General features: G+C 48.6%; 1 protein-coding gene across 3 annotated transcripts in view; it reads left to right on the forward strand.

Annotated features, from left to right (window-relative positions):
• Window positions 1-23,443, forward strand: part of LOC144768564 (sulfotransferase 1C2-like) — a 789,435-nt gene that overhangs the window by 527,429 nt on the left and 238,563 nt on the right. For 2 of the 3 annotated variants that reach the window (XR_013598577.1, XM_078652337.1), the window contains exon 6: window positions 12,637-12,763. Coding sequence is in view for 2 of the 3 variants with exons in the window: in XM_078652337.1 (XP_078508463.1) it covers window positions 12,637-12,763 (127 nt within the window). In the remaining variant the exon portion in view is untranslated. Of the gene's footprint in view, window positions 1-12,636; window positions 12,812-23,443 lie in introns of all 3 variants that reach the window. The other variant, XM_078652336.1, reaches the window with a different exon arrangement.

Here is a 23,443-nt window from a genome sequence, read left to right on the forward strand (position 1 = left end):
TCAACTGTTGTTTTTACATTTGTTCCTGGAGGCGTAGCATGTCTTGCTGCAGTTGGTGAAGCTCTTCTTCCCGACTGTGTGTCTGCTCCTCTAGCATGGCCACACGATCTCCCACCTCATCCAGGTCCCTCCGCACCTCCCGAAGATCGGCGGATAGCTGGCCCGTAAGCTCCTATTTGTCTTCTTTTATGGCCGCAAATAGTTCCATCATAAAAGTCTTTGTGGCCGAGCCATCATCACCTTCCACAGCCCCATTGTGTTTCTCGCTAGTAGAGGCAACGGTCCCCTGCTGTTCCAGGAGCACATTATTCAGTGTCTTGTCCCTCTTGTTGCTTGCCACCACCATGACACAAGGGGTCAATGTCTAAGCCACACTCACTCCTAGCCAGCGATTGGAGCCCAAAGCCTCTGCGACTGTCCACTGGGGAGCAAAGCCCGGCACTGGTCACGATCGGTGATTCTGCTCCTTTCTGCCAGCGTGCAGGTGTCCACCTGGTGGGTCAGTCGCAAGGGGGTTGTGCAAGGTGGGCCAGAGTCATACGGACCAACTGTCAGAGTCCCCGCCGCCGGAAACAAAGTCTGTGCTCCCCCAGCTGGGCAGGCCCCAATGGATCCCCGCTCACCTCTCTGTCCGAACACTAGGCCTCACTCTGTCGTGGGCACAGGCTGATGATGAGTGATCTGCGTGGTTGCTCCATGCTGCCACGTGAGCCCTTCTGCCTCCACACCTACGTGGCGCTGTGTAGTGGCAATCCTCTCCCTCGCGGGATCTGGCTAGGCCCAACCAGCATCCAAGGCCCACGAGACCTCGAGTGTAAATCTGGCCCAGGCCGGTCCAACCAGCAAGTGCCGCCTCCATCAATGGCCCCAGAGGTTGTCGTCTCCGTTCTCAGGGCCTGCCCCCAGCGCTCAATCCGGTGGAGTATACTGGAGCATCACAGGACCTGGGGAGCCCAACACGCCTGCCCCTCCCCAGGCGTACCGGAGCCCTCACCTGGAGCTGCCGAGTCGGAAGCAAGGTCCCCAGTCGTCTCTGTTACCAGGGATCTCCACACACCATCATCTGCAGGGAGAGGCCACCTCACCTTGCGGTTGCAGAAGCACGCAGATATTCAATTGTGGGCCGCACTCAGGTTCGGGGGTCCAGCGGGAACTCTGTGATGATCTAACAAAATGGCGGGTCCCCTGGTACTCCGCTCCCCCGCCGCCGCACTATTGCCTGTCCTCACCTCCTGGGAAGCTGCAGCTCACTATGGTCCAGCACTCCAGGACCCGCCGGCCCCTCTGCTCTGCCCTTCAGCTGTCCTCCGAACAGCGGTAACCTCCCGGCGCCCTACGGCTAGGCCGCACCGTCCAGCACTCGCCTCTCGGTCACAGGCCTGCCTTCTCCTCCCTCTAGGCCTCCGATCTGGCTCTCAGTTCAGGCGCCAGCAGGAAGCCATCCTCGCACCGGCAACACAGCAGACAGGTACAGCACTGACCGCTGAAGCCACCCGGACCCCCTACAATGCTCATGGGCACCGGAATTGGGCTGGATCACAAAGCTATAGATTGGTGGCCCCGGAGGGGGACAAGCCTGCGTCCCACTGCGCCGCCATCTTGGCCACACCCCCAGGTCATTATTTAAACTGACATTACGCACAATATAAGACAGGCTGCCACAAAGTGCACAAAAGGATTTAGGTTTAAAATTAAGAAGTGCTTCCAAAATATAGATCTGAGTAATATGCAGACTGTAATTAGTGCACAATTTTTTATAACTGTCCATTTGAAGCACTCCTTCCAAGGCACGTCAGATACCTTACAATACCTCCCAAAAGAATACAAATGTGATTCCATCAATTAAAGCCATTAAGGGGTTCCAAGCACCCTTTACATTTGCAGATTAACCAAAGGCACACATCTGCTTTTCTCTCTGGCAAGCAAGCATCTTGGCAAGATGGCTTGTTTCTTGTTTAGCTGTTTGTCCTTCCATACTTTCCAGCACAGGAGACTCTCTTTCCCCCTCCACGCTAGCTGAAGCATCTCAAATGTCCAAATTAACAATGCCGAACAGTTGGCTTTCAATATAAAGTGGGGGAACTGTTTATGTCAAATAAAAAAAAATATGGGCACTTTGCGCCCCTCAGATCCCGCTCACTTTGATCTTGGTCTTGACAAATGAGAATGACAGTGTTGCAAAGCCCATTACTCAACTTTTTGGTTTAAATCTGATCATCGAAAATTTTTAACACATAAATCCAGCTACAACCATCATCCAGTGGGGAAAGAATATGAGGAAGAAACAAAGTTGGAGGCAAAAGGAAGGAAAGGGCATAAGGGAAACATTGGATTCATAGGCATAGTGCAGGAGATGGTGGGGTTCTCCCTCCCGTTAGCCAGTGTCTGAAATTGAAATTCTGATATACCCAGAGTAACTGGATTTTATCCAGTTTCACAGGTGGCTCATGATTCCATAACGGTGGGCTTTGTTAGTCCAGTCAGTTTGGATAGGTCAGATGTAGGAGCCTTGTTAGAGGCCAGCCTCAGAACTTTCAAGTATTGTGGGCTAGTGAGTTGCTTCAATTCTGGAGACAAAAATGTATACAAGAAACCCACATTTTATCAAATAAGACCATTTTATTTTCCAGGGCCACTAAGGTTTTTTCCCTGCCAAGGATTTCCTAGAGTCTATGGAGCCAGGCAGTGTGGTCTGTGAGTCCATACCCCATTTGGCTGTGGTACCCTGTATGACTGCGCACAGGGCGAGGATACCAGCCCTACCTCTATAGAAGCATCATGGGTATATCTATTTATTGGGAGGCCTAGGAAGATGTAGGCAGAAAACTGCAGTATGTCTGTGTTGAAAACTTTGTAGATGTCAGATATTACCTCCTGCCAAAATTATTACAGTTTGGAGGAATGCCACAAGGGATTAGTCGGTGTGCTGGGATCTCCACACTTACTCCAGCAGTCACCGAAGAAGATTCCTTCCATGCTTTCATTCACGCTGTAGTGTTATACTAAGATAGTGTGGTTCTTAGCTGTGTCTCTAATGGAAGAAGTACAGGTTCTGTAGAAAACGTCTGACCATTCTTTATTTGTGATGGTGCGGCCGATCTCTGACTCCCTCCATCTCTGGGCCGGTGTCTTTCACGTGTGGGTGGCATTGTTATGGAATTTAACAGGGTCAGAAAGCATTCTTTTGTCATTCCGTTTGGTAAGGACCGATCTCTTAAATGGCCTAATTCGCTTTCTGGCCTAAGGTTTAATGGAGGTGTGTGTAAGCAGGTATCTGATGTGGGGATATAGCCACCTCTCCCCATTGGGGACCCCAAATCCCTTCTTAAGCTGCTCGAAGGACATAATTCCAGCCTTATCAAGGAAGTCACTCTGCTTTCTACAGTCCGCTTCCTGCCATGTTAAGTAGTTGTCTTCTGTCAAAGCTGGGGTAAATTCAGGGTTGGTTGACAATCGAAGGTGAGGGACAAGGGATAAGTGGTCATATTGAGACCTTGTCCCAGGCTGTCATTGTGGTCCTGATTACTGGAATGAAATATACCTCTGCGCCCCATGGCCTCTACTTCTTGTGTATCCAGGATCCCTTCCAGATGTGGACGCCTGTAATGCTTTGTTATATGAAGCACCAGCCTTTATTGGTATAGACTCTGTTCAATTCTAGGGTATATCTTAATTGTATGGCTTGATAGAAATTAATGATATTTAGTGTGCCAAGGTCCCCTTGAGCTAATCCGAGATAGTTGCGCTTCTTTGCTACTCATGATATCTCTCCCCCCTCCCCCAGCCCCCCACCCCAATAAAAGAGTTGAGAAGGAATTGGAGCTTTGATAATGTCTGGAGTGGGGGCTGCATTACACATAGAATTTTGGGTAAATGGGTCATCTTTATTTCAGCCATTCTAACTGCCCAGGACAGACCTCTGTATTGCCTGGACTGCAGGTCCCTCCAACCTGTGGACAGGAGAACTTCGTAATTGCAATCAACTGTCTTCCCTAAGGAAGGGCATATCATGATCCCTAAATAGTGAACATGGTCAGGGATGCAGGTTAGTGGGTACAGACTTTTCCGATAGAAAGTCATCTGCACATAGTGTCCGTTTATGCTTGTGTCGTCTAATGGGTATGCACAAGATCAAGGCACTGGACATACCCTCCTGGCCAGGGCATCCGTGTACTGGCCAAATAGGAATAAGGAGAGAAGGAACCCTTGTCTGGTGCCCCTGCCCACATGGAATGGCTCAACAGGATCTCATTCACTCTAGCTTTACGATGGCAGTATTAAACCCTCACAAGTTGATAGGAGGATGCTTGCAAGAAGTCTGCACTGTCAATTGCTCGGGTTGCATTCCAACCCATTGTTCCTTTGCCCACCATGCCATCACAGATTAGACCTAGCCATTTGCAATTCAGTCTTGACCCTGCTCCAATAGGAACAGTCCATCCCGAATTGCCAAGCCAAGCCCTATCCAAACTGGAACACAAGCAACCCAAGACCAGTTTCTCCCTGATTGGGGCTCTTCAGTCCTGCGTAGCTCAGTTCCTGAGGAACAGTGAACCAAGAGACCCACATCTGGTCTTACCCTTGGTGGGCTGTTCGTATTAGAGCAGGGTCAAGACTCATTTGCATATGGTAGGATATAATCTGAGGTGCATGGTGGGCAACATAACAGTGAGTTGGAATGCTACTCCAAGCGATTGCCAGTGGTTAGACTTATTTCATGTATTCTCCCATCACCTTTTGTATTTTTCTAGGATGGGAGTAGTCACTTGATATCCACTTCTGAAACCTATGACCGAGACTATATCAAGTGTTGATTACAGGAAATGCCAGTGAACGTAATCAAATGCTTTCTTTCTATTGATGGAGAGACCTGCTGCTTGGAGTGGGAAACTGTATCTATGATTTGTAAAATTTGTTTGGTGTTGTTACCACAGTCCCTCTCCGGTATAAACTCGTTGGGATTAGATCCATCAGACTCTGTGTGTACGCTTTGAGATGCCTGGGCAGGATGCCTTCAAACAACTTGGCTGTGATATTTAAAAGGCATATGGGTCTGTATGAGGAGCAGTGCAGGGGGTCTTTCTGGGGTTAGAGGATTAACCGTGATGACAAACTCTATCACAATGTCTGTGTGTCTCTATAGCCCCAGAGGAATTGTTGAGGCGCTGAAGTAGCTGGGCAAAAAGTCTTGTAGAATGTCAGTGTGAACTCGTCTGTGCCTTGTGCTTTATTGTGTTGCATTTTAGCTGTGCCCGAAAACACTGCTTCTATTTAGATGTCAGTCTCAAGTGTAGCTTTGTGGTGGTATCTGAGCACCGTAGTGTGGGCTGCACATTGGTATGTTTCTATGACTGACTCATTGGTATCCCGTGCCAAGTAAATATTACCATAGAAATTATTGAATGCTCTGGCAATGTCTTTGTTCGAAAGTATTTGTTCCCCTTGGGCGTTGACAATGGCTGCCACTCTATACTTATTTTGTTTGGCCCGCGAAATGATTACTAGTAAGCTCACGGCTCTAGAGTACTGTTGTTTAATACAGAGGGCATTTCCCACTTTATCCCTATCTACAACCTTAATCTGTTCTCTAGCCTCGGTGAGTTCTCTCCCGAGTTTGTCTGCCCCTGTGTGCTTGTGAATGGCCTCTAGCTCCCTGACCCTCCTCTACAGCACTTCCGTATTCTCCTTTCTGTCCCTGTTTCTTCTCACTGCCAAGGCTCTAAACTCTCCATGGACCACCACTTCCCGAGAAGGTGGGTTTGTGGGATGCCATTGTGTTTTATAAAATCTTGGAGCAATCACCTGATATCTCTCCCTGATGGTGTAATTTTAAAAAAGATTGCTATTCATTGTCCAGTTGTGGCCAATGCGATGTGAACGGGGTGTTTTAATAATTAGGGTCATAGGGAGTGGTCCAAGAGAGCAGAAACCCCTATATCAGCCTGAGTGGTGATCGAACATGTAAAGGAGAGCCTAGGAAATAGACACGTTTCTTGTACGTCTGCCCTACAGCAGAAAAGAAGACGTACTTGGTGGTGGGGTTTTGGAGATGCCCGACGTCCACTAGCCCCATGTCAGACAGCCATTGAACTCTCTCTGACGACAGAGCACCCATCTGGCCTACAAGCTGGGCTATTGCATCTAGCATCGGGTCCAAAACCATGTTAAAATCTCCACCCGCCTGAATATTTAATTCCAGGGAGGTCATTAGCAAGGAGAGGGCCTCATGGAGAAATATTTCCTGGGCGTCATTCGGTGCTTAAATATTAGCGAAAGTGAAAATGGAATAAGTTATGGCGATTTTTAGGGATTGCATTCTATTGCATTCTATGGGGAGTCTCTGCTGATTGGTTTAGTGCGTTACTCAGAAACTTAGCCAGTAACATAGCTACACCAGCGTTCTTACTGGGACAAGCGTAGAAGTACTGTCTAATAAACCACTTTGAGTTCAGTAGGGTGCGGTCCTTCTTAAGAAGGTGTCTTGTTGGGGGCATATGTCGCTATCTGAGTCATGGAGCAATGTCAGTAGGACAAGTAGCTTGGTGGGGGCATTGAGGCTCCATACATTTAAGATTAATACCTTATGCATCAGCAGTCAAGGGTGCTGTTGTGATGCATTGGAGGTGCCCATGTTTGAAAGGTACAGGAGTCCCTGTAGGTACCTTTGGGGGTCCACTGAGTGCATATTAATCCGATACTTTTGCTCTGGACAGAGGGTTGAGGGGTGGGTGAAGATGGGGGGGTAGCTATAGAGAATGAAATAGCATGTTCATTGTCTTCGGAACACCATGTATGATGTTATATGTATAATATATATATATTATATATTATATATATATATATATATATATATATATATATATATATATATATATATATAAATAATATAATATATATATATAATATATAATATATAATATATAACATATATATGCTGCGAAAATAAATATAAAAATATATATTTCGGATCGGAATCGGATGCATTTGCATGCTGCAAATTCAATTATTTGTAAATTAATCATGTGTTAATTATGTGTAATAGGCATCAACTACACTCGTGTTCTCAGCTGACCTGTGTCGGTGGAGTGAAGGGAATGCCAGAAACCAAAGGGAGTCCAGCCCTACCATCTCCCTCCCGACTCAGGCTCAATAAATACAGTGACGGACGTCCAGGCACATTCCAGGACTTTCAGACCGTGCATGTAAGAACTGTACTCCTAGCAATGATCATTTCTTAGTAGGCGTCCTCACTGCTGTTGCTTACAATTCGACATTTCCGTTTCTGCCATTAGGTAGGACTAGGCGGCCGCCTAGGGCGGCAAAATGATGAGGGCGGCATTTTGTTGTAATCATGCAGTGGAGTCTAGAGTGCACTGTGCAAGTGAAGCGCACCTGCTGACTGTCTGTTTGCAATTGCTTGTTGCGTTTAGCCGAGCGCCGCGGCACACCCTAGCTTAATGGCGTGTGTGTAGAGCGGGGTGCGGGACACACTAGTGTAAGTGTGGGTCCCCAGGGCCGTCAATCTTGTAGCGCTGGGATAGCGCTACCAATGATGGCCCTGGGGAACATTCTTGGCCAATCCACGAGCAGTGCTTCGGCCTGGGAGGGCAGGCCAGTGACGGTGACGCGCACGGCGCACCAGTGCCACCATCTCTCTCGGCGCGCGCGGGGGACGGTCGGACTGTGTGTGTCGGCTGGCGCGCTGCTCCCCCTTTGCCCATAATTTAATTAGTATACTGGTCTGCAGCTGCCACCTGCCAGTGCCACACAGAGTCTTGTCCGGTGCCGACTCCGTCTCCCGCCGGCCCTCTCCCCAGCACCACGAGCCTGCAAAACAGCATAGCCGTGATCAGGCCTGGCCGTGGTGGTCGTGTCGTGTGGGGACGTACATACGCAGCAGCAGGTCGTGACTTGAGCAGTCAGTGCACGCACCGCCGGTGAGTCAGGTCGCTGGCTGCGAAAATAAATATAAAAATATATATTTCGGATCGGAATCGGATGCATTTGCATGCTGCAAATTCAATTATTTGTAAATTAATCATGTGTTAATTATGTGTAATAGGCATCAACTACACTCGTGTTCTCAGCTGACCTCCGGGTGTTTTCTTCCTCTCCACTGTCGGCTTACTTGTTCCCCACTGTCGCTTTTTCTTGATCAGTGGGAACGCCCCAGCAGGAATTCGTCTTTGGCTCTCTTAACGGCACCCATTAACCCTTCCCTGGCTTATAGTGGTGCTAATGTCACAAACAAACCCCAAGTGGTTAACTTTCATAGATACAAATACACCCAGCACATTTTATTTGGTAAAACTTGTTTAAACTATAATTATTCCGATCCACACAAATGTCGTCATTTTTAGCCCTTTCTAAACTAAGTTATACATTTAATCTCTCCCCCGCCTGCAAAACAAAATTACTGTGTCCTTGTGTAATGTAATTTTCTGCATCGGTTTGTCCTTTGTCAGAATCTAGCAGGCCCCTGCACTAAAGTGGGCAAAGGCTTCCGCTCCTTGATCCGATTTCTGGCCTCGACTGAATCTCTTGCAGAAGCCTGTGTGGCCCTCGAGCCAAGGTTTTGGTGGAGGTGATGTTGCTGCCCACCCAGATCATCAGCACTAGAGAACCGTTACTGACCTGGCTGCTCCAGCCTGCCAGTAAACATCGGTGTTAATATGAGCCAGGTGGGCTCAGTGAATTAAATGCTCCCTGCTATTATCGGCTGTGAACTGCATCCCACAAATGTGTATCCTGACAAAAGCAACATAGTGCACCATTCTTCTGATGTTGGTATGACATACCGGTAACGCATGCTATTTACAAAGCATAGAAACTGCACATATGGTGCACGAAGCACTAGCGAAATTACAAGTCGATATTATCTGGAGGGAGGGCATCCTTTTGAATTCGGATCTTTTAGATGCCTTTGGCAAGTACGAGAAAGTGGCTGCTGCACCTTACTCTTCGTATGCACATTATAGATAAAAACATATATATCCCACAATTTTATATAGAGCGAACTTGATCCGGAGGTATCGGAGCGCTTTACATGAGCACCATTTGCATTACAGACGGATACATTTAAATAATGCGGAAACGAGGAGTAGCTTCCATTTTACGACTTCCCAACAGAATAATGTGTAAAATAATGTAGTTTTCACTTTTAGCAGCTGCAGCTTGTCTTGAATTGTGAACGTTGCACGGAGCGCTGGAGAACTTTTGTGGTTCTGAAAATTCTGGATTCGTGTAATAATTCTGGACTTGAGAATTAAACTTCATCGTAACATGACGAATTTGGTAACAAAAGACCGAGAATGGCTAGTACACTATGTACAAGCATTTTCGTCATATTCGAGTGACGATTTCACCTCGAAATCGTCATTTTCGTCTTGAACCCTTGGCTTCCATTTTGTGTACGGCAGCCATTTTGTGAGTTGCCCTCACATAGGCAGGCGAATTAAGCCAAATTCGATTCCAAAGGACACGTACACCTTAATTGACTTTCCTGTGACCTGGGCAAGTTGGAACCATTGCCCCAGGCCGAACCTGTTTGGTCAGTTCCTCTCCCAGTGGCCGAACGAGATAGCATCAAGGCACAACAGGCCATAAAACCCTTTTCATCGCACACACACCCTGCCGAATCTTGCTCACACCTGTCACTGCTCTTTTCTCTCTCACTTGCTTTATGATGGGGAGGTGCCCGTTTTTATTGGGGGTCCACCGGTATCTGATGGAAATGCTGGGCCTTGCCGGATGATTTGTTGTGGGCTGGACGAACTGTAATGTGGGCTTGTCATCATGACTCTGCTTTTCCTTTGTAGTAGAAACATGTCAATGGTATAGTAGAATGTGAAGAATGTTTGCCTAAAGCACAATATTTCGTATAAAAAGAGAAACCTGACTTGGTGAATTTGAGTAGTCTCCTGAGAATATACATCCCGTGTTGTTGTACTTCTAGGACCTGTTACTTGGTTGCAGCCAATAAAATCGATCCTTGACTTCACCTAGAAGACTCTGAGTTTCTGTGGTCTGAATCAGGAAAGTACTTGAGGTCTTTGGGTGTGTTCCCTGACACCACTGGGTTATCGGTTCGGTACCGGTTCTGAAAAACCCAGTACCTCACTGTTCCTGATTCTCTGGTCTTACCTTATTTATGCGTTTTTATATAGGGCGGACTTTACCCGAAGGTGTCAAAGCGCTTCACAATAGGAACAGAACTGATACATGAGAACATTACAAGTGAACAAATTACAAAAGCAAACGTTACATTAAATGAGGCCGCAAAAGTGACAATCGTGAGTCAACAAAATACAATAGGTAGCAAACGGTGCATTACAGGAGGAAAAAGTGAGATGTGTGCAGGTTACAAAAGCGTACAAAGTAAACATAGAGGTATAATACTGCAATATATGGAGGACACTCAAAGACCAAACGTTACATAGGCAATGGTGGCACTTGTGCAAGTATCGAAAACAAACAAAATGTAAGAGGTAGAAAACAGTGTGTTACAAGAGAAAAGTGATGTGTGCATGTTACAAACGAGTACCAAACACAGTTAGAAGGATAATACTGCAATAAATGGCAGACTCTCAAACCACAAGAACACACTGGAAAGGCACTTCCATAGTCATGAAAAGTAGATTTTTCTATAATGGAAGGACTTCAGATAATAGAGAGGGCATGAATTACATTTGGAAGTGTCTTTGAAGGAGGAGAACTTTGAGGTCAGTTTTGAAGGCCTGGGAGGAGGTGGTGGTCCGGAGCTGAGGCAGAAGTGAGTTCCAGATTCCCACTGCGCTGCCTGAAAAGGATTGGGACATCGATCTTTCCTTCTTGAAAGTGGGAGGTTCAAGCAGTAGATTTTCCACATTTCGTGATGGTCTAGAGCCTCCAGTGCGTGGACAGTGGAACTGGGCCTGGTGTCATTTCACCACAGCCAGCCCTCGTACCTTGAGAAGAAGAGGCCCCCGCCCCCTGGGCCCTTTCCTAAGCAGGCAGGGAAAGCAGAAGTCTGCACTGCCCCAGGCATGTTAAGGGGAAGAGATGTGAAGGTGGGTGATTCGCAGTGGCGTTGCTGGAGCTAGAAAGTGACCAAATGTGGCCTGTACCAGTGCCCAAGCCGACTTTGTCCTGGCCACCACTGAATGCCACCTGCTGTCTGTGTGCCATTCTACATTTGCGTCCATGACATAGGGCGCTTGCAGTGCTTTAGTTTTCTGGTTTCAGTAAAAAGCTTTTCAGGCCCAGACATTTTGCAGCAGGCTTCATCTTTGCTTATTAGTGATGGGGTTTTCTGGCTGTCCTTCAGTTTAGCGCGAAGAAATGCAAACACTCTGGCTAAGTTGCCCTTCTCAATAAAAGAAATGGAACATAGCGTGTTGTAATACTCATCATATCTACCCCCTTATGTTAAAGTATTTGTTTGCAAAGTTAATACAAGTTCTTTTATATCTAATGCATTTATTGTAGCCTGGATGACGGGGGAGAGAGTGATGGTAGAAAAAAGGAGGGAGCGGCATTTTTCAATTCTCGCCTAGGGCGGCACAACACCTAGAAACGGCCCTGATTTATTGCGTGAAAATCTTTTTACATCGTTGATCAGCTGTTTTGTAATATCTGAAGAAGACGTCTGAGTGATATAGATAAAGAAGCATTGTATTGTCTTGTTTAAAATCTGAAGTTTATGGATTCTGAGGGTGATGTGAGAGACAAGAATGGAAGGATAGAAATACGGCGTGACGTGGAGGTTGTATGTCAGCCTACCCCAGACTTGTAGCCTTGCGTGTGTGATGTGGTTCGTATCCTCTATGGGTCTCAGTACGAGTGCTTTGGTGTGCAGTGCAATAGTTATCAAACATGTACAATCAGACAGACAGTAAGGTGTGTGGATGTTTTCATGTGTGATAATTATCGCCCATTATAAGTTTTACCCACAAAATGGGACATAACATAAGACTGTTGGTGCTTATAGCACCAACATTTGCACGTCCCAGTATTTTCCGAGTATATTTGTACCGGTAACTTTCAGCAGATTTGACCTGATGAAATATAGTTGGTTGAAGGCGATTTTAACACACCCAGTATTTCTAATAATTCCCATATGCGCAGTAACAGAAGTCACTGTAATGAATGAGGCCCTAAGTGGACCACATAGCAAGGAAAAAGCAAGAACGATTACTTTTTCATCATTAGGAAAGCAATCCAGAGGCAAAGTGTTATTTTTGCTGACACGTATCTCATCTACTCTGTGTCCCATAACTTTTTAAGTTCAGCGAAACAGAAGGTGCCCATTCCTCATTGCACAAGTCCACCCCGTGGCCAATGGATCTTCAACCCCATAGCCTCTAATTTAACAGAATTTTATAGTACACAAGGAAGTTGCTGATTCTAACACCAATGATTTGGACACGACAACCTTCCTGTGCCCCTCCCTACTTTTCCCACGCACACATACACTCACACAACCCTCCCAGAAAGAGGCACAGCTCAACATTTTACATTGGGATTTGAAAAGAGACTTCTGGATCGAAACTACGTCTTTTTGCAGTAAAAGTGTATCACATATATTCAAATTCTTAACTTCTTTTGACTCCTCTACACCTCTAATTTGACATGCTCTTCTTCTTCTCCTCTTTGTAGGTGATTTACGTAGCTCGAAATGCAAAGGACATCATGGTGTCTTACTACCACTTCCAGAAGATGAACAAAGGGCTGGCAGAGCCAGGAACTTGGTCTGAATATTTTGACGCCTTCCAGAATGGGAAAGGTGAGAGCGTGAGAATGCAGGCTAACGAGTGGGAGAGAGCAGCGACAGGTGAGGGCAGGTGTTGGGTCCGATTTCATATCAATATTCATGCATGGACAAATAGTGGGTTTAGGGGGCAATGAGTACCATAGATGTGTTGCTGTGCATGAGTGGTCAAAAAAGCCCTAATACAGGATGGCAAATTAAAGTATACAAACAAGTGATGGATGGAATACTTGAATTATTCTCAGACACTCTTAATTACTCGGGCCGTGTTAGACTTGGCATCTTTTGAAATGTTTCCCCTGTCTTTTTGCTTTCTGACCGCCCGGTTTTGACTCTGTTTTTGCTGGTTTAGTGTCACTGCTGTTCATTGTTAAAGTGCAAGTTCTCCTGTTGTAAATTGATGTTATGGATTGGTGTTTCCATGATTGGCAATTTTGATTTACTAGTCAATCCCTAGTACAGTGCACCTTGTGTGCCCAGGGCCTGTAAATCAAAGGCCGCTGGTGGGCTTGCAGCACTGTTTGTGCCACCCACTCAAGCAGCCTATAAATGTATCTCTGGCCTGCCATTGCAGAGCCTGTGTGCCGTCTGGTACTGCCATGTCGACTTGGCAAGTGTACCTTCCCTTTTCTTACATATCAGTTACCCCTAAGGTAGGCCCAAGGTACCCCTGTGGGCAGGGTTCAGTATATGTGAAAGGGAGATATAGGTCCAGCGGTATGACACACCCGCGTTGGCATCTGTGGCTTACTCTCTACGACAGAGTGTTCAGAACAGACAGAGTGAACAAGGAGCATTTCCAGGTCCAGGTTTTGGCAGTTGCCAGCAGCAGCAGCTGTAGCAGAGTGAGGACGCACAGCGTGAGGTTGCGAGGAGAGGGGGGTTGCCGCGGTTCCCGCCGACCGGCTCTCTGCTCTTCATTCTCCGCCGATCCGTTGCTCCCAGTCGCCGCCGGGGGGGCTTGCGGTGGGCTTCCCTCATAAAAGAAAACTGGATTTTGACCCTCGCCGGAATCCCACCGGATTTGCCGTGAAGACGCCAGTCTGCGAGTTTGTGACCCGCGTAGCGGAGCTGGTTTGGCAGCTTGAGGGGTTTGGAAGGCGGCGAGCGCAGATGGTGTAAGCCCGGAGCGGATTTGGGAAAACGACCCAAACCCACATTTGAGTCAGCGGGAAACAGCACAGCAGTTCTGTGCCTATTTTTTGTTGATCCTTCAACACTGTGACAGCAGCAACACTTCTGGAGAAGTCCTGATAGTATAACAGCTTGGCATGTTACCACAACGCTATTCCCAGCTGCTTTTTTGTCAGTTGTGACACTTACAGCAAGTCCTGATTTTTGTTTTAAGCCAACAAGAGGCGTATGTTGAGCAATGGAAGCGCAAAATACAAGATACTTGACTGAAAAGCCAGGGCTGACTACCTGAAGGTGCCTCGCATAGGATGAGGACATACGGAGCCCGTTATCCTTTATAACCTTCAAACTTTCATAAACCCTCACAAACTTAACTGCTGAGGAATTGGTGGGCCGGAGACCCTGACTGCTGACCACTGTTGGGCCAAATTGCTGCCGTTGTTGAGCTGGTTGACCGGGGACTACTTCCCCCAACATCCCCCATCATCCCTTGCGTACCGCATCACACCAGCCAGGAGGCGCTCAAGAGGGGGCCAGGGCTCCCGCAGCGCGAAGCTAGGGCCAAGGGCGGGCCCGTCAGTGCCCGTTACAGACCGGAGGAGGCCGGGCTGGCCCCCCCCCCGAGACTTATATCTAAAGAAGGTACAGTGGATGGTTCTTTTAACTATACATTACCTATATGTCGTGACCCGACAGACAGGACGATAGAACAGGAGGACACTAGGACCCTGTGGGTCATGAGGGAGGTGACCAGGTCACCGGACACCACATCCGGTTAGGGACAGGAAGGACAGCAGATTGACCAGGACGGGCACCAGGACAGGACGTGCATGTAACCAGTTCCAAGAAAGTGTAATAAAGGAAACGTTGTGTAACCAACCTGTGTCCTGAGTCTGATGTGCTGCCTGACGCCCACTACGGAGAATACGACAACTGGCGACGAAAGGTGGGATGCGGTGTCCAGCGCAGAGAAATTGCGATTTTATACCAGGAGCCCACCCTGGATCGCGTCGTAAATAGAAGAAGAGGTGCGGCATCATCAGGAGGCCAGCAGCGACGTGGGAGCCCACCCCGATCGCTGCACAAAGAACCACGAAGAAAAGCGACCTTCCCGGTAAGAGCACAAACAAAAGCGCGAAAGCTGAAAGACTAAAGGAAGCAGCGCAAGCTCTCGCGAGAGTCTCGGCGGCCATATTGGGGTCAGGCGCGAGAGCCAATAGGAACAGCGAATGAGAGCGACGGCCATTTTGGAGTCAGGCATGCGTTGATTGGACGTGAAGTCCCGCGAGAGCACCGGCGGCCATTTTAAGAACAGGCGCAGGAGCCAATCAAATCAAAGGAAACTTCGGCGGCCATTTTAAAGAGTCAGGCACAGCGCAAAGATCGGCGAAATAAGGGAAATAAAGGTGAAAAGTGAAAAGCACTGGCAAAGCAACACAAAAAGGACGAAACAAAGCACATACAAGAATAAAGGGCACCAAAAGAGAAACAAAAAGGCAAGAATGCAAAGAAAGTAAAAAGAAACAAGATAAGACAGCAAACAAGAGAAAAAGTATCAGAAAGTAACAGAAACAGCACCAAGGACACGTGGTGTCACAGAAAGACACAAACTAAAAAGAAATAAGTGCCAGAAAAGGCGCAAATATAAGACAGAAAAAAAAGAGAAATAAAGAAAGAGACAGTAAAAAGAATAAAGAGGAAAAAGACAAAGAAATAAAATAAAGAGACAAAGAAATAATACAAATGTATACAAGGAAAAAGAAGAGAATAAAAGGAAAAAGGACTAAGGCCCAGAAGAGGCTACATACAGTCAAACAAAGGAATAAAGAAAAGAGATAAAAGGGAACAAGCACAATACCAGGAAAAAGAACAGAATAAAGCAACAAAAAAAACGAAAAAGGACTAAGAAAGCCCAGAAGAGGCTAAATAAAGTCAAATGAAGGAATAAAAAGAAGAAATAAAAGGGACAAAAAAGATCACAAAAGAGAAAAGAAGACAAAAGGCAAAAGTGAAGGAAAGGAAGAACATAAAAGGAAAGAAAACAAAAGGAATCAGAGAACAACACACAAAGAAGCGACAGAATAAACAGAGGAAAGAGCATATAAAGGCAAGAAGGCAAGAATGGCAGACCAAAAGCCCAGCGCACAACACAGGAGGCCACTGCCGTTCAACTTATCGGAGCCATAAATGGAAAGAGAGAAGAAAGTTGAAATAGAAAACGCAGACCACGTGACAAACAACTATCGCACCGGCCGGTGGAGGAATGACTGGAGGGAACAAACAGAAAGGAGAAGCTCATCACGAGGATCAGGCGAAGACGAGGAAGAAAAGGAAGTGGAAAGGCTATATCACATGTCGGAGGCCCACATAGAACTGAGCGGGGGAGACGAAAAAGGAGAAACAACACACCGAACAGACAGAAGCACACGGGAAAAGACAGACTCGATAACGATAGGAGTGGGAGCACATGAAGCGGAATTTGGACTGGACAGTGGGGCAACATGCAATGTCATGAGGACATCAGAGTACGAGAAGATGAAAGCGAAGCCGTCACTGAGAGCGTCCAGGGTTGAGATCTTCACCTGGGAGTCAAAGAAACAGGTAATCAACCTGGGAAAGTTCACAGAGGAACTGAGGTACAAAGACAAAAAGAACAAAGAAGACATCCATGTGCTGAAGGCCGATGTCCCAGGGCCATGCCTGCTGGGCAACAGCACCGCCCAAGCCATGGGTCTCATAACCATGACATATGACACGGAAAAAATGAAAGACACACTGAGCGTAGGCGAGGAGAAGACGAAGGGACCAGAGAAAGAGGAAAAGAACGGAAAAGGATCACTGAGGGAACAAACACAACGAAAGGTGACAGTAGAAAGAGAGCAGCCCACGGAGATGGCGCCAGCTGGCCCACACCACTGGGCACATGTTAAGGAGCTAGAAGCAGATGAAGAGAGGCTGGCAAGAGGAGAGCAGAAGGAGGACAACCAACAAACAGAAGCCAAAGCTGATGGCAGAGAACAGCGACCAAGGGAGGAATGCAAGGGGACAAAGAGACTAAGTGATGAAACGTAGGAGTCAGAGACTGGCGAGACGGGTCGACCAGACCATGGACATCTCTCTCTCTCTCTCTCTCTCTCTCTCTCTCTCTCTCTCTCTCTCTCTCTCTCTCTCTCTCTCTCTCTCTCTCTCTCTCTCTCTCTCTCTCTCTCTCTCTCTCTCTCTCTTTCTTTCTATATCTCTCACCACAACAATGAGTAAATGCTGTAAAGGGGTGAGGGGGTGAAATGATCAGTAGAACTGTACCATGAACATTTGTTTGCAACAAAGGGGGAGATGTCGTGACCCGACAGACAGGACGATAGAACAGGAGGACACTAGGACCCTGTGGGTCATGAGGGAGGTGACCAAGTCACCGGACACCACATCCGGTTAGGGACAGGAAGGACAGCAGATTGACCGGTACGGGCACCAGGACAGGACGTGCATGTAACCAGTTCCAAGAAAGTGTAATAAAGGAAACGTTGTGTAACCAACCTGTGTCCAGAGTCTGATGTGCTGCCTGACGCCCACTACGGAGAACACGACACTATACATCACCCCTAAAATCACTAAGTCACCACCTCCGACCCCTTGTTTATTCATACACCTGTCATAGTGATATAACATCAAGTTGAACAAATGAGAGGGGAAGGGAAAAGGTGTGCAGCCGAGCAGGAGTACTGTGGGGACATCTGACCAATTTTTGATCAGGCCTACCTCCGTACTTGAGCATGAGATAGTGAGGACGGAACGACGCCTGTCTCTGGAACCTTTCTCTAATAAAAGATCCTCGCTGGGGGTTTATGGCTGCCTTAACTACTCAGGATTGCGGACTCAGTATTAATCTAGTGAGCGAAATAGCAACTGATGTTCCTGAAACAGCCCCCGAAATACTCATCGGCTCGACACCTTGCGAGCCTGTGTCTGAGCTAGAGCCAATCAGTACCACCCAAATAATCTCAACCAGGGCATCAGGAGTGACTAAAACTTTGAGCTTGGGACCATTTCCTGACCCCGTTCTGATGAGGAAGGGGGGGAGGGGCCCGCAGGGACCGAAACTTGCAAAATCTGCAAAGCAGTCTAGAAGAGGGGGGGATGACACAGCCGCCTATGACACAAGAGCCCCAAGTCCTGCAGAAGTACCGAAGACTGACATCACCCAAGCATTCTGCCTGCCCCCAGACGAAGCTTTGTGGCAGAGGCTGGAAACCTTGCTATGCCATTATCTTGAGATTGGCCCAGATTGAAGATAAAATAAATGGTCTTGAATCACAGTCTAAATCAAATTTTCGTACTGCAGAGGCATTATTGATCAAAAGCAGGTCCCTCCCTCTGCCAAATGAAATTGTTCAGACCCCTAAAGACACCAACCAAGAGACAAGTAAATGGGTGCTCATTCCCAACCCAACTAGACCAACAAGGATGAAGTCTGCATCCCAAAACTTGGCACTCTCCTTAGATATTAATTCAGCCAAGACTATGGATGAAACTGATATTGCAGCTGATACATCCGGCGAATTTGCCCAAATTCCTACGAGCCCAATTGATGCCAACAAACTAAATAAATTGGCCGACGTAAATAATCCTCTAATTGCTAATATTTACAGTGTAACTACTGGGCAGAGTACAATACCCCCGGGGCAGGGACTTTCAGGGGTAAATAGGAAGTTTGAAAGACCTGACCGAGGAACACCAAATACTGGTACTCAGACTTTGACTCTGCACCTTCCACTGGCGGCTGCCCCCCTGGTGATGGTACTAGGAAATGTGCCATTATTGCAGGAGGGCCAGGTTGAATCCACAGCTCAGCTAAGGACCAAAGCTATGCACTGGGTGGACCAAAAGTTGAGCGGGGTGGGGGTCTGGGATGTGGATATTCAAAGACAACTGATAATGGCCAGGAGAGTAACCTGGATAGGGCCTACAAGAAAAGAAAGGGGTAGAGACTGTGTAGTCCTGAACTTTAATAATGGTTTCATTATAAAATTTCTTTTGGATATCCTGTGTACCGATTTTGACAGAAATCCCAATAATATCATTGTGCTACCACTGGGCTTCTTTTACAGGCCAACTCTCCTAAAATTACCAGAGACTAACCTACAACGTCTGATACTGTAGAAACAGACCTGGGTAGCCCCAAGAGGTCCATCCATGGCATATTATCTAAGCTGTGAAAATAGATTTGCCCCTCTTTATGATTTAGAAGCCTGTGATTGACTGCAGCTAGCACAACTGCATCATATTGAGAGCTGCATGAGTCAATCTTCAATAGCTATGTCCACTGGGGATAGTGCACAGGTAGCATCATCAAATCAAATAGAGAGTAGAGGTTCCCAACTCTTTTCAGTCTCTATCGCAGGTGATAGTCTACAGTCAATAAATAGACTAAAGAGGTCCCAAAATGCGGCATTGAAAGTCAACCTTAGGAACACATTGGGAAATGACTTAAAACAGTGTGATAAATATCAGTTAGACACATGGCGACATCACAATTGTTTGACCGTATTTTCGCCTCAGCTGTCGCTAGGGGAGGCCGAAGTGAAGGGGATGAACTTATGCATCCCCTCTAATATAGAGGAAATTGTCCTTCATTGTACCACAAGTACAAACAGGAAGTTTGAAAGACCTGACCGAGGAACACCAAATACTGCTACTCAGACTTTGACTCTGCACCTTCCACTGGCGGCTGCCCCCCTGGTGATGGTACTAGGAAATGTGCCATTATTGCAGGAGGGCCAGGTTGAATCCACAGCTCAGCTAAGGACCAAAGCTATGCACTGGGTGGACCAAAAGTTGAGCGGGTGGGGGTCTGGGATGTGGATATTCAAAGACAACTGATAATGGCCAGGAGAGTAACCTGGATAGGGCCTACAAGGAAAGAAAGGGGTAGAGACTGTGTAGTCCTGAACTTTAATAATGGTTTCATTATAACATTTCTTTTGGATATCCTGTGTACCGATTTTGACAGCAATGTGCTACCACTGGGCTTCTTTTACAGGCCAACTCTCCTAAAATTACCAGAGACTAACCTACAACGTCTGATACTGTAGAAACAGACCTGGGTAGCCCCAAGAGGTCCATCCATGGCATATTATCTAAGCTGTGAAAATAGATTTGCCCCTCTTTATGATTTAGAAGCCTGTGATTGACTGCAGCTAGCACAACTGCATCATATTGAGAGCTGCATGAGTCAATCTTCAATAGCTATGTCCACTGGGGATAGTGCACAGGTAGCATCGTCAAATCAAATAGAGAGTAGAGGTTCCCAACTCTTTTCGGTCTCTATCGCAGGTGATAGTCTACAGTCAATAAATAGACTAAAGAGGTCCCAAAATGCGGCATTTAAAGTCAACCTTAGGAACACATTGGGAAATGACTTAAAACAGTGTGATAAATATCAGTTAGACACACGGCGACATCACAATTGTTTGACCGTATTTTCGCCTCAGCTGTTGCTAGGGGAGGCCGAAGTGAAGGGGATGAACTTATGCATCCCCTCTAATATAGAGGAAATTGTCCTTCATTGTACCACAAGTACAAACATGGGAAATGGTAATCCTAAAACAAATGCAGATAAGGTTAACTTAACAGAACCTCGCCATATAGAGATAGAGGATGTACTTCAGCTTGATTATACTAATAGCCCTGATAACTTGCTGATAGCTGATTCTGGAATATCCCTGATTAAAAGTATAAAAATTATGTCATGTGTTAGAAAGGCGATCCCGGGGGAGGCAGCAGATGTCTGACTGACCACCCCTGGGTCCACCCCTCCTTCTGGAAGTGGCCGAGCGTTTGTCGAGAGGCCTCCTGGGTGAGGGTCCTCTCCTATAATCGTACAGCAGAGCAATCACACCGCTACAAATGGACACCACACAAGAGGATAAGTTCTTAGGCTTTATCAGTAATAAAAGTTGGATCTCTTCAGCAATATATACAAGCGGATCGAGGGATCCGTAAAGTCTCGTAGGCAGGGAATAGGGTAGCGGGACAGTCTCAGTTCTGGTTGGGCGTAGGGATACCCTGCGCACGGCTCTCAATCCTCGAGCCGGGGGGTTCCGAGAGGTCGAGCCGCGGCAGCGCCAGCAGGGCTCGGAAGGTGGTCGTAACGGAGAGGGGCCGCGGCAGTGCCAGCAGGCTCCAAAGGTGGTTCAGCGAAGATGGGCCGCGGCAGCGCCAGCAGGCTCCAAAGGTGGTTCAGCGAAGATGGGCCACGGCAGCGCCAGCAGGCTCCAAAGATGGTTTCAGCGAAGATGGACCGCGGCAGCGCCAGCAGGCTCCAAGGATGGTTCAGCGAAGATGGGCCGCGGCAGCGCCAGCAGGCTCTAAAGATGGTTTCAGCGAAGATGGACCGCGGCAGCGCCAGCAGGCTCCAAAGATGATTTCAGGATTCAGGGTAACGAGTACTTCTCGGGGTCAGCCGCGAAAGCGTCAGCAGGGCTCTCGACTCCAGGATACAACTGGCGTCCTACTCCAGGGCTAGCCCAGATATAGCACTGGAGTCCTTTGATGTCCGGACCCTCTCGCCTGGGGGTCAGAGGGGCCGGGATGGTGGTGCCAGCGACCAGGGAGGCTGAGAGCGATCGATACCAGGCATCCGGGGACGGCTGGAGGGCCATCGAAACTTCCCTCTTCCTGGATCCGTTGAGTGGCCACTCTACCACCTGGGGGGATCTTGGTGCCTCGATGTCGGGGCTTCGCTGGGGCCTTGGCCGGGGTCGGGCCGAGGCCACGTGCTCGGGACGTGATGGGCCCAAGATGGAGTCGGGCCTGAAATAGTGGTCCGGAGTGGTAGCTGGACCTGCAGCGTTGGTGCGTGCAGGGTTCATCGTGTTCCAGGGGGGAGAGTCGTGGTTTGCTAGGGTGGCTGCTCTCGTCGGGAGTTCGTGTAGGGTAGCGCCCAGGGGGCGACCATGGATCGATGGAGGGCCGATGTCGTCCTGGCCCCGCCATGCGGGAGGGGTAGGACCACGCCATGAGGCCGGGTCCAACACACGTCCCCCCTAGCTGAAGGCAGGGGAGAGTCACCCATCTTCTTGGGGGTTCTCCTCGCCGAGGCGGAAGAACCGGGACAGGCCATCAGCATTGGCGTGGTCGTTGCCAGGGCGATGCTCCACAGTGAAGTCCATCCCTTGGAGGGAGATGGACCATCGCAGTAGCTTCGGGTTCTCGCCCCGCATGTGCATCAGCCACCGCAGGGGCCGGTGGTCGGTCTGTACCCGGAAGTGGGTGCCGAAAAGGTAGGGCCGGAGTTTCTTTAGGGCCCAAACGACGGCGAAGGCTTCCCTCTCGATGGTGCTCCATCGTTGTTCCCTAGCCAGCAGGCGCCGACTGATGAAGGCCACAGGAAGGTCGACTCCCTCAGGGTTAACTTGTGATAGGACCGCCCCGATGCCGTGCTCCGAGGCGTCAGTTTGGACCACAAACTCTCGGCTGTAGTCGGGGGCCTGGAGCACAGGGGCGGTGCACATGGCAGTCTTTAGAGTCTCGAAGGCTGTTTGGCACTCGGGGGTCCAGTGCACCTTCTGTGGTAGCCTTTTGGAGGTCAGTTCAGTGAGGGGCCCCACAATGCTTCCATAGTCTTTGATGAAGCGCCGGTAATACCCCGTGAGCCCCAGGAAGGCTCTGACTGCGGTCTGGGTGACCGGGGGCTCCCAGGCCCGGATGGCGTCAATCTTTGGTTGGAGGGGAGCCACCTGGCCGCTCCCTACTCGGTGCCCCAGATAGGTCACGGACCCTTGGCCTATCTGGCACTTGCTGGCCTTTATTGTCAGTCCGGCCCGTCGGAGGGCTGTCAGGACCTCCCAGAGGTGCGTCAGGTGATCGTCCCAGTGGAGGCTGTACACCGCAATATCGTCCAGATAAGCAGCACTGAACTCTTCTAGCCCCGCCAGCACTCTATTCACTAGTCTCTGGAAGGTAGCCGGGGCGTTTTTCATGCCGAAGGGCATCACTTTGAAGTGGAAGTGGCCGTCAGGTGTCGAGAAGGCCGATCGTTCTTGGGCACCAGGGGTGAGGCCGATCTGCCAATATCCGGCCGTGAGGTCGAAGGTGCTGAGATATCTGGCGGCCCCCAGGCGATCGATCAGTTCATCTGCCCGGGGGATGGGATGGGCGTCGGTCCTGGTGACGGCATTCAATCCCCGGTAGTCGACACAGAACCGGAGCTCCGGGGGCGCGCCGGGGGCGGTGGCTTTAGGGACCAGGACAACGGGACTGGCCCAGGGACTGTCTGAGGGTTCGACCACCCCCAGGGCTAGCATCTTGGCAACTTCGGACTGGATGCAGGCCCGAACTCGGTCGGGAACTCGGAAAGCCCAGTGTCGTACGGGCGGGCTGTCCCCAGTGTCGACATCGTGGACACACCACCGGGTGACCCCGGGGGTGAGTGAAAACAGGTCCGCAAATTGCCCCAGCAGCTTTCGGCAGTCCTGGTGCTGTTCTGGGGTCAGGGTGGAAGAGAGGGTGACCCCTTCGACGGAGCCGTCCTTCTCGGCGGTGCTCAGGAGGTCCGGTAGGGGC

Source organism: Lissotriton helveticus, chromosome 7, assembly GCF_964261635.1.
Source record: "Lissotriton helveticus chromosome 7, aLisHel1.1, whole genome shotgun sequence".
NCBI lineage: Eukaryota > Metazoa > Chordata > Amphibia > Caudata > Salamandridae > Lissotriton > Lissotriton helveticus.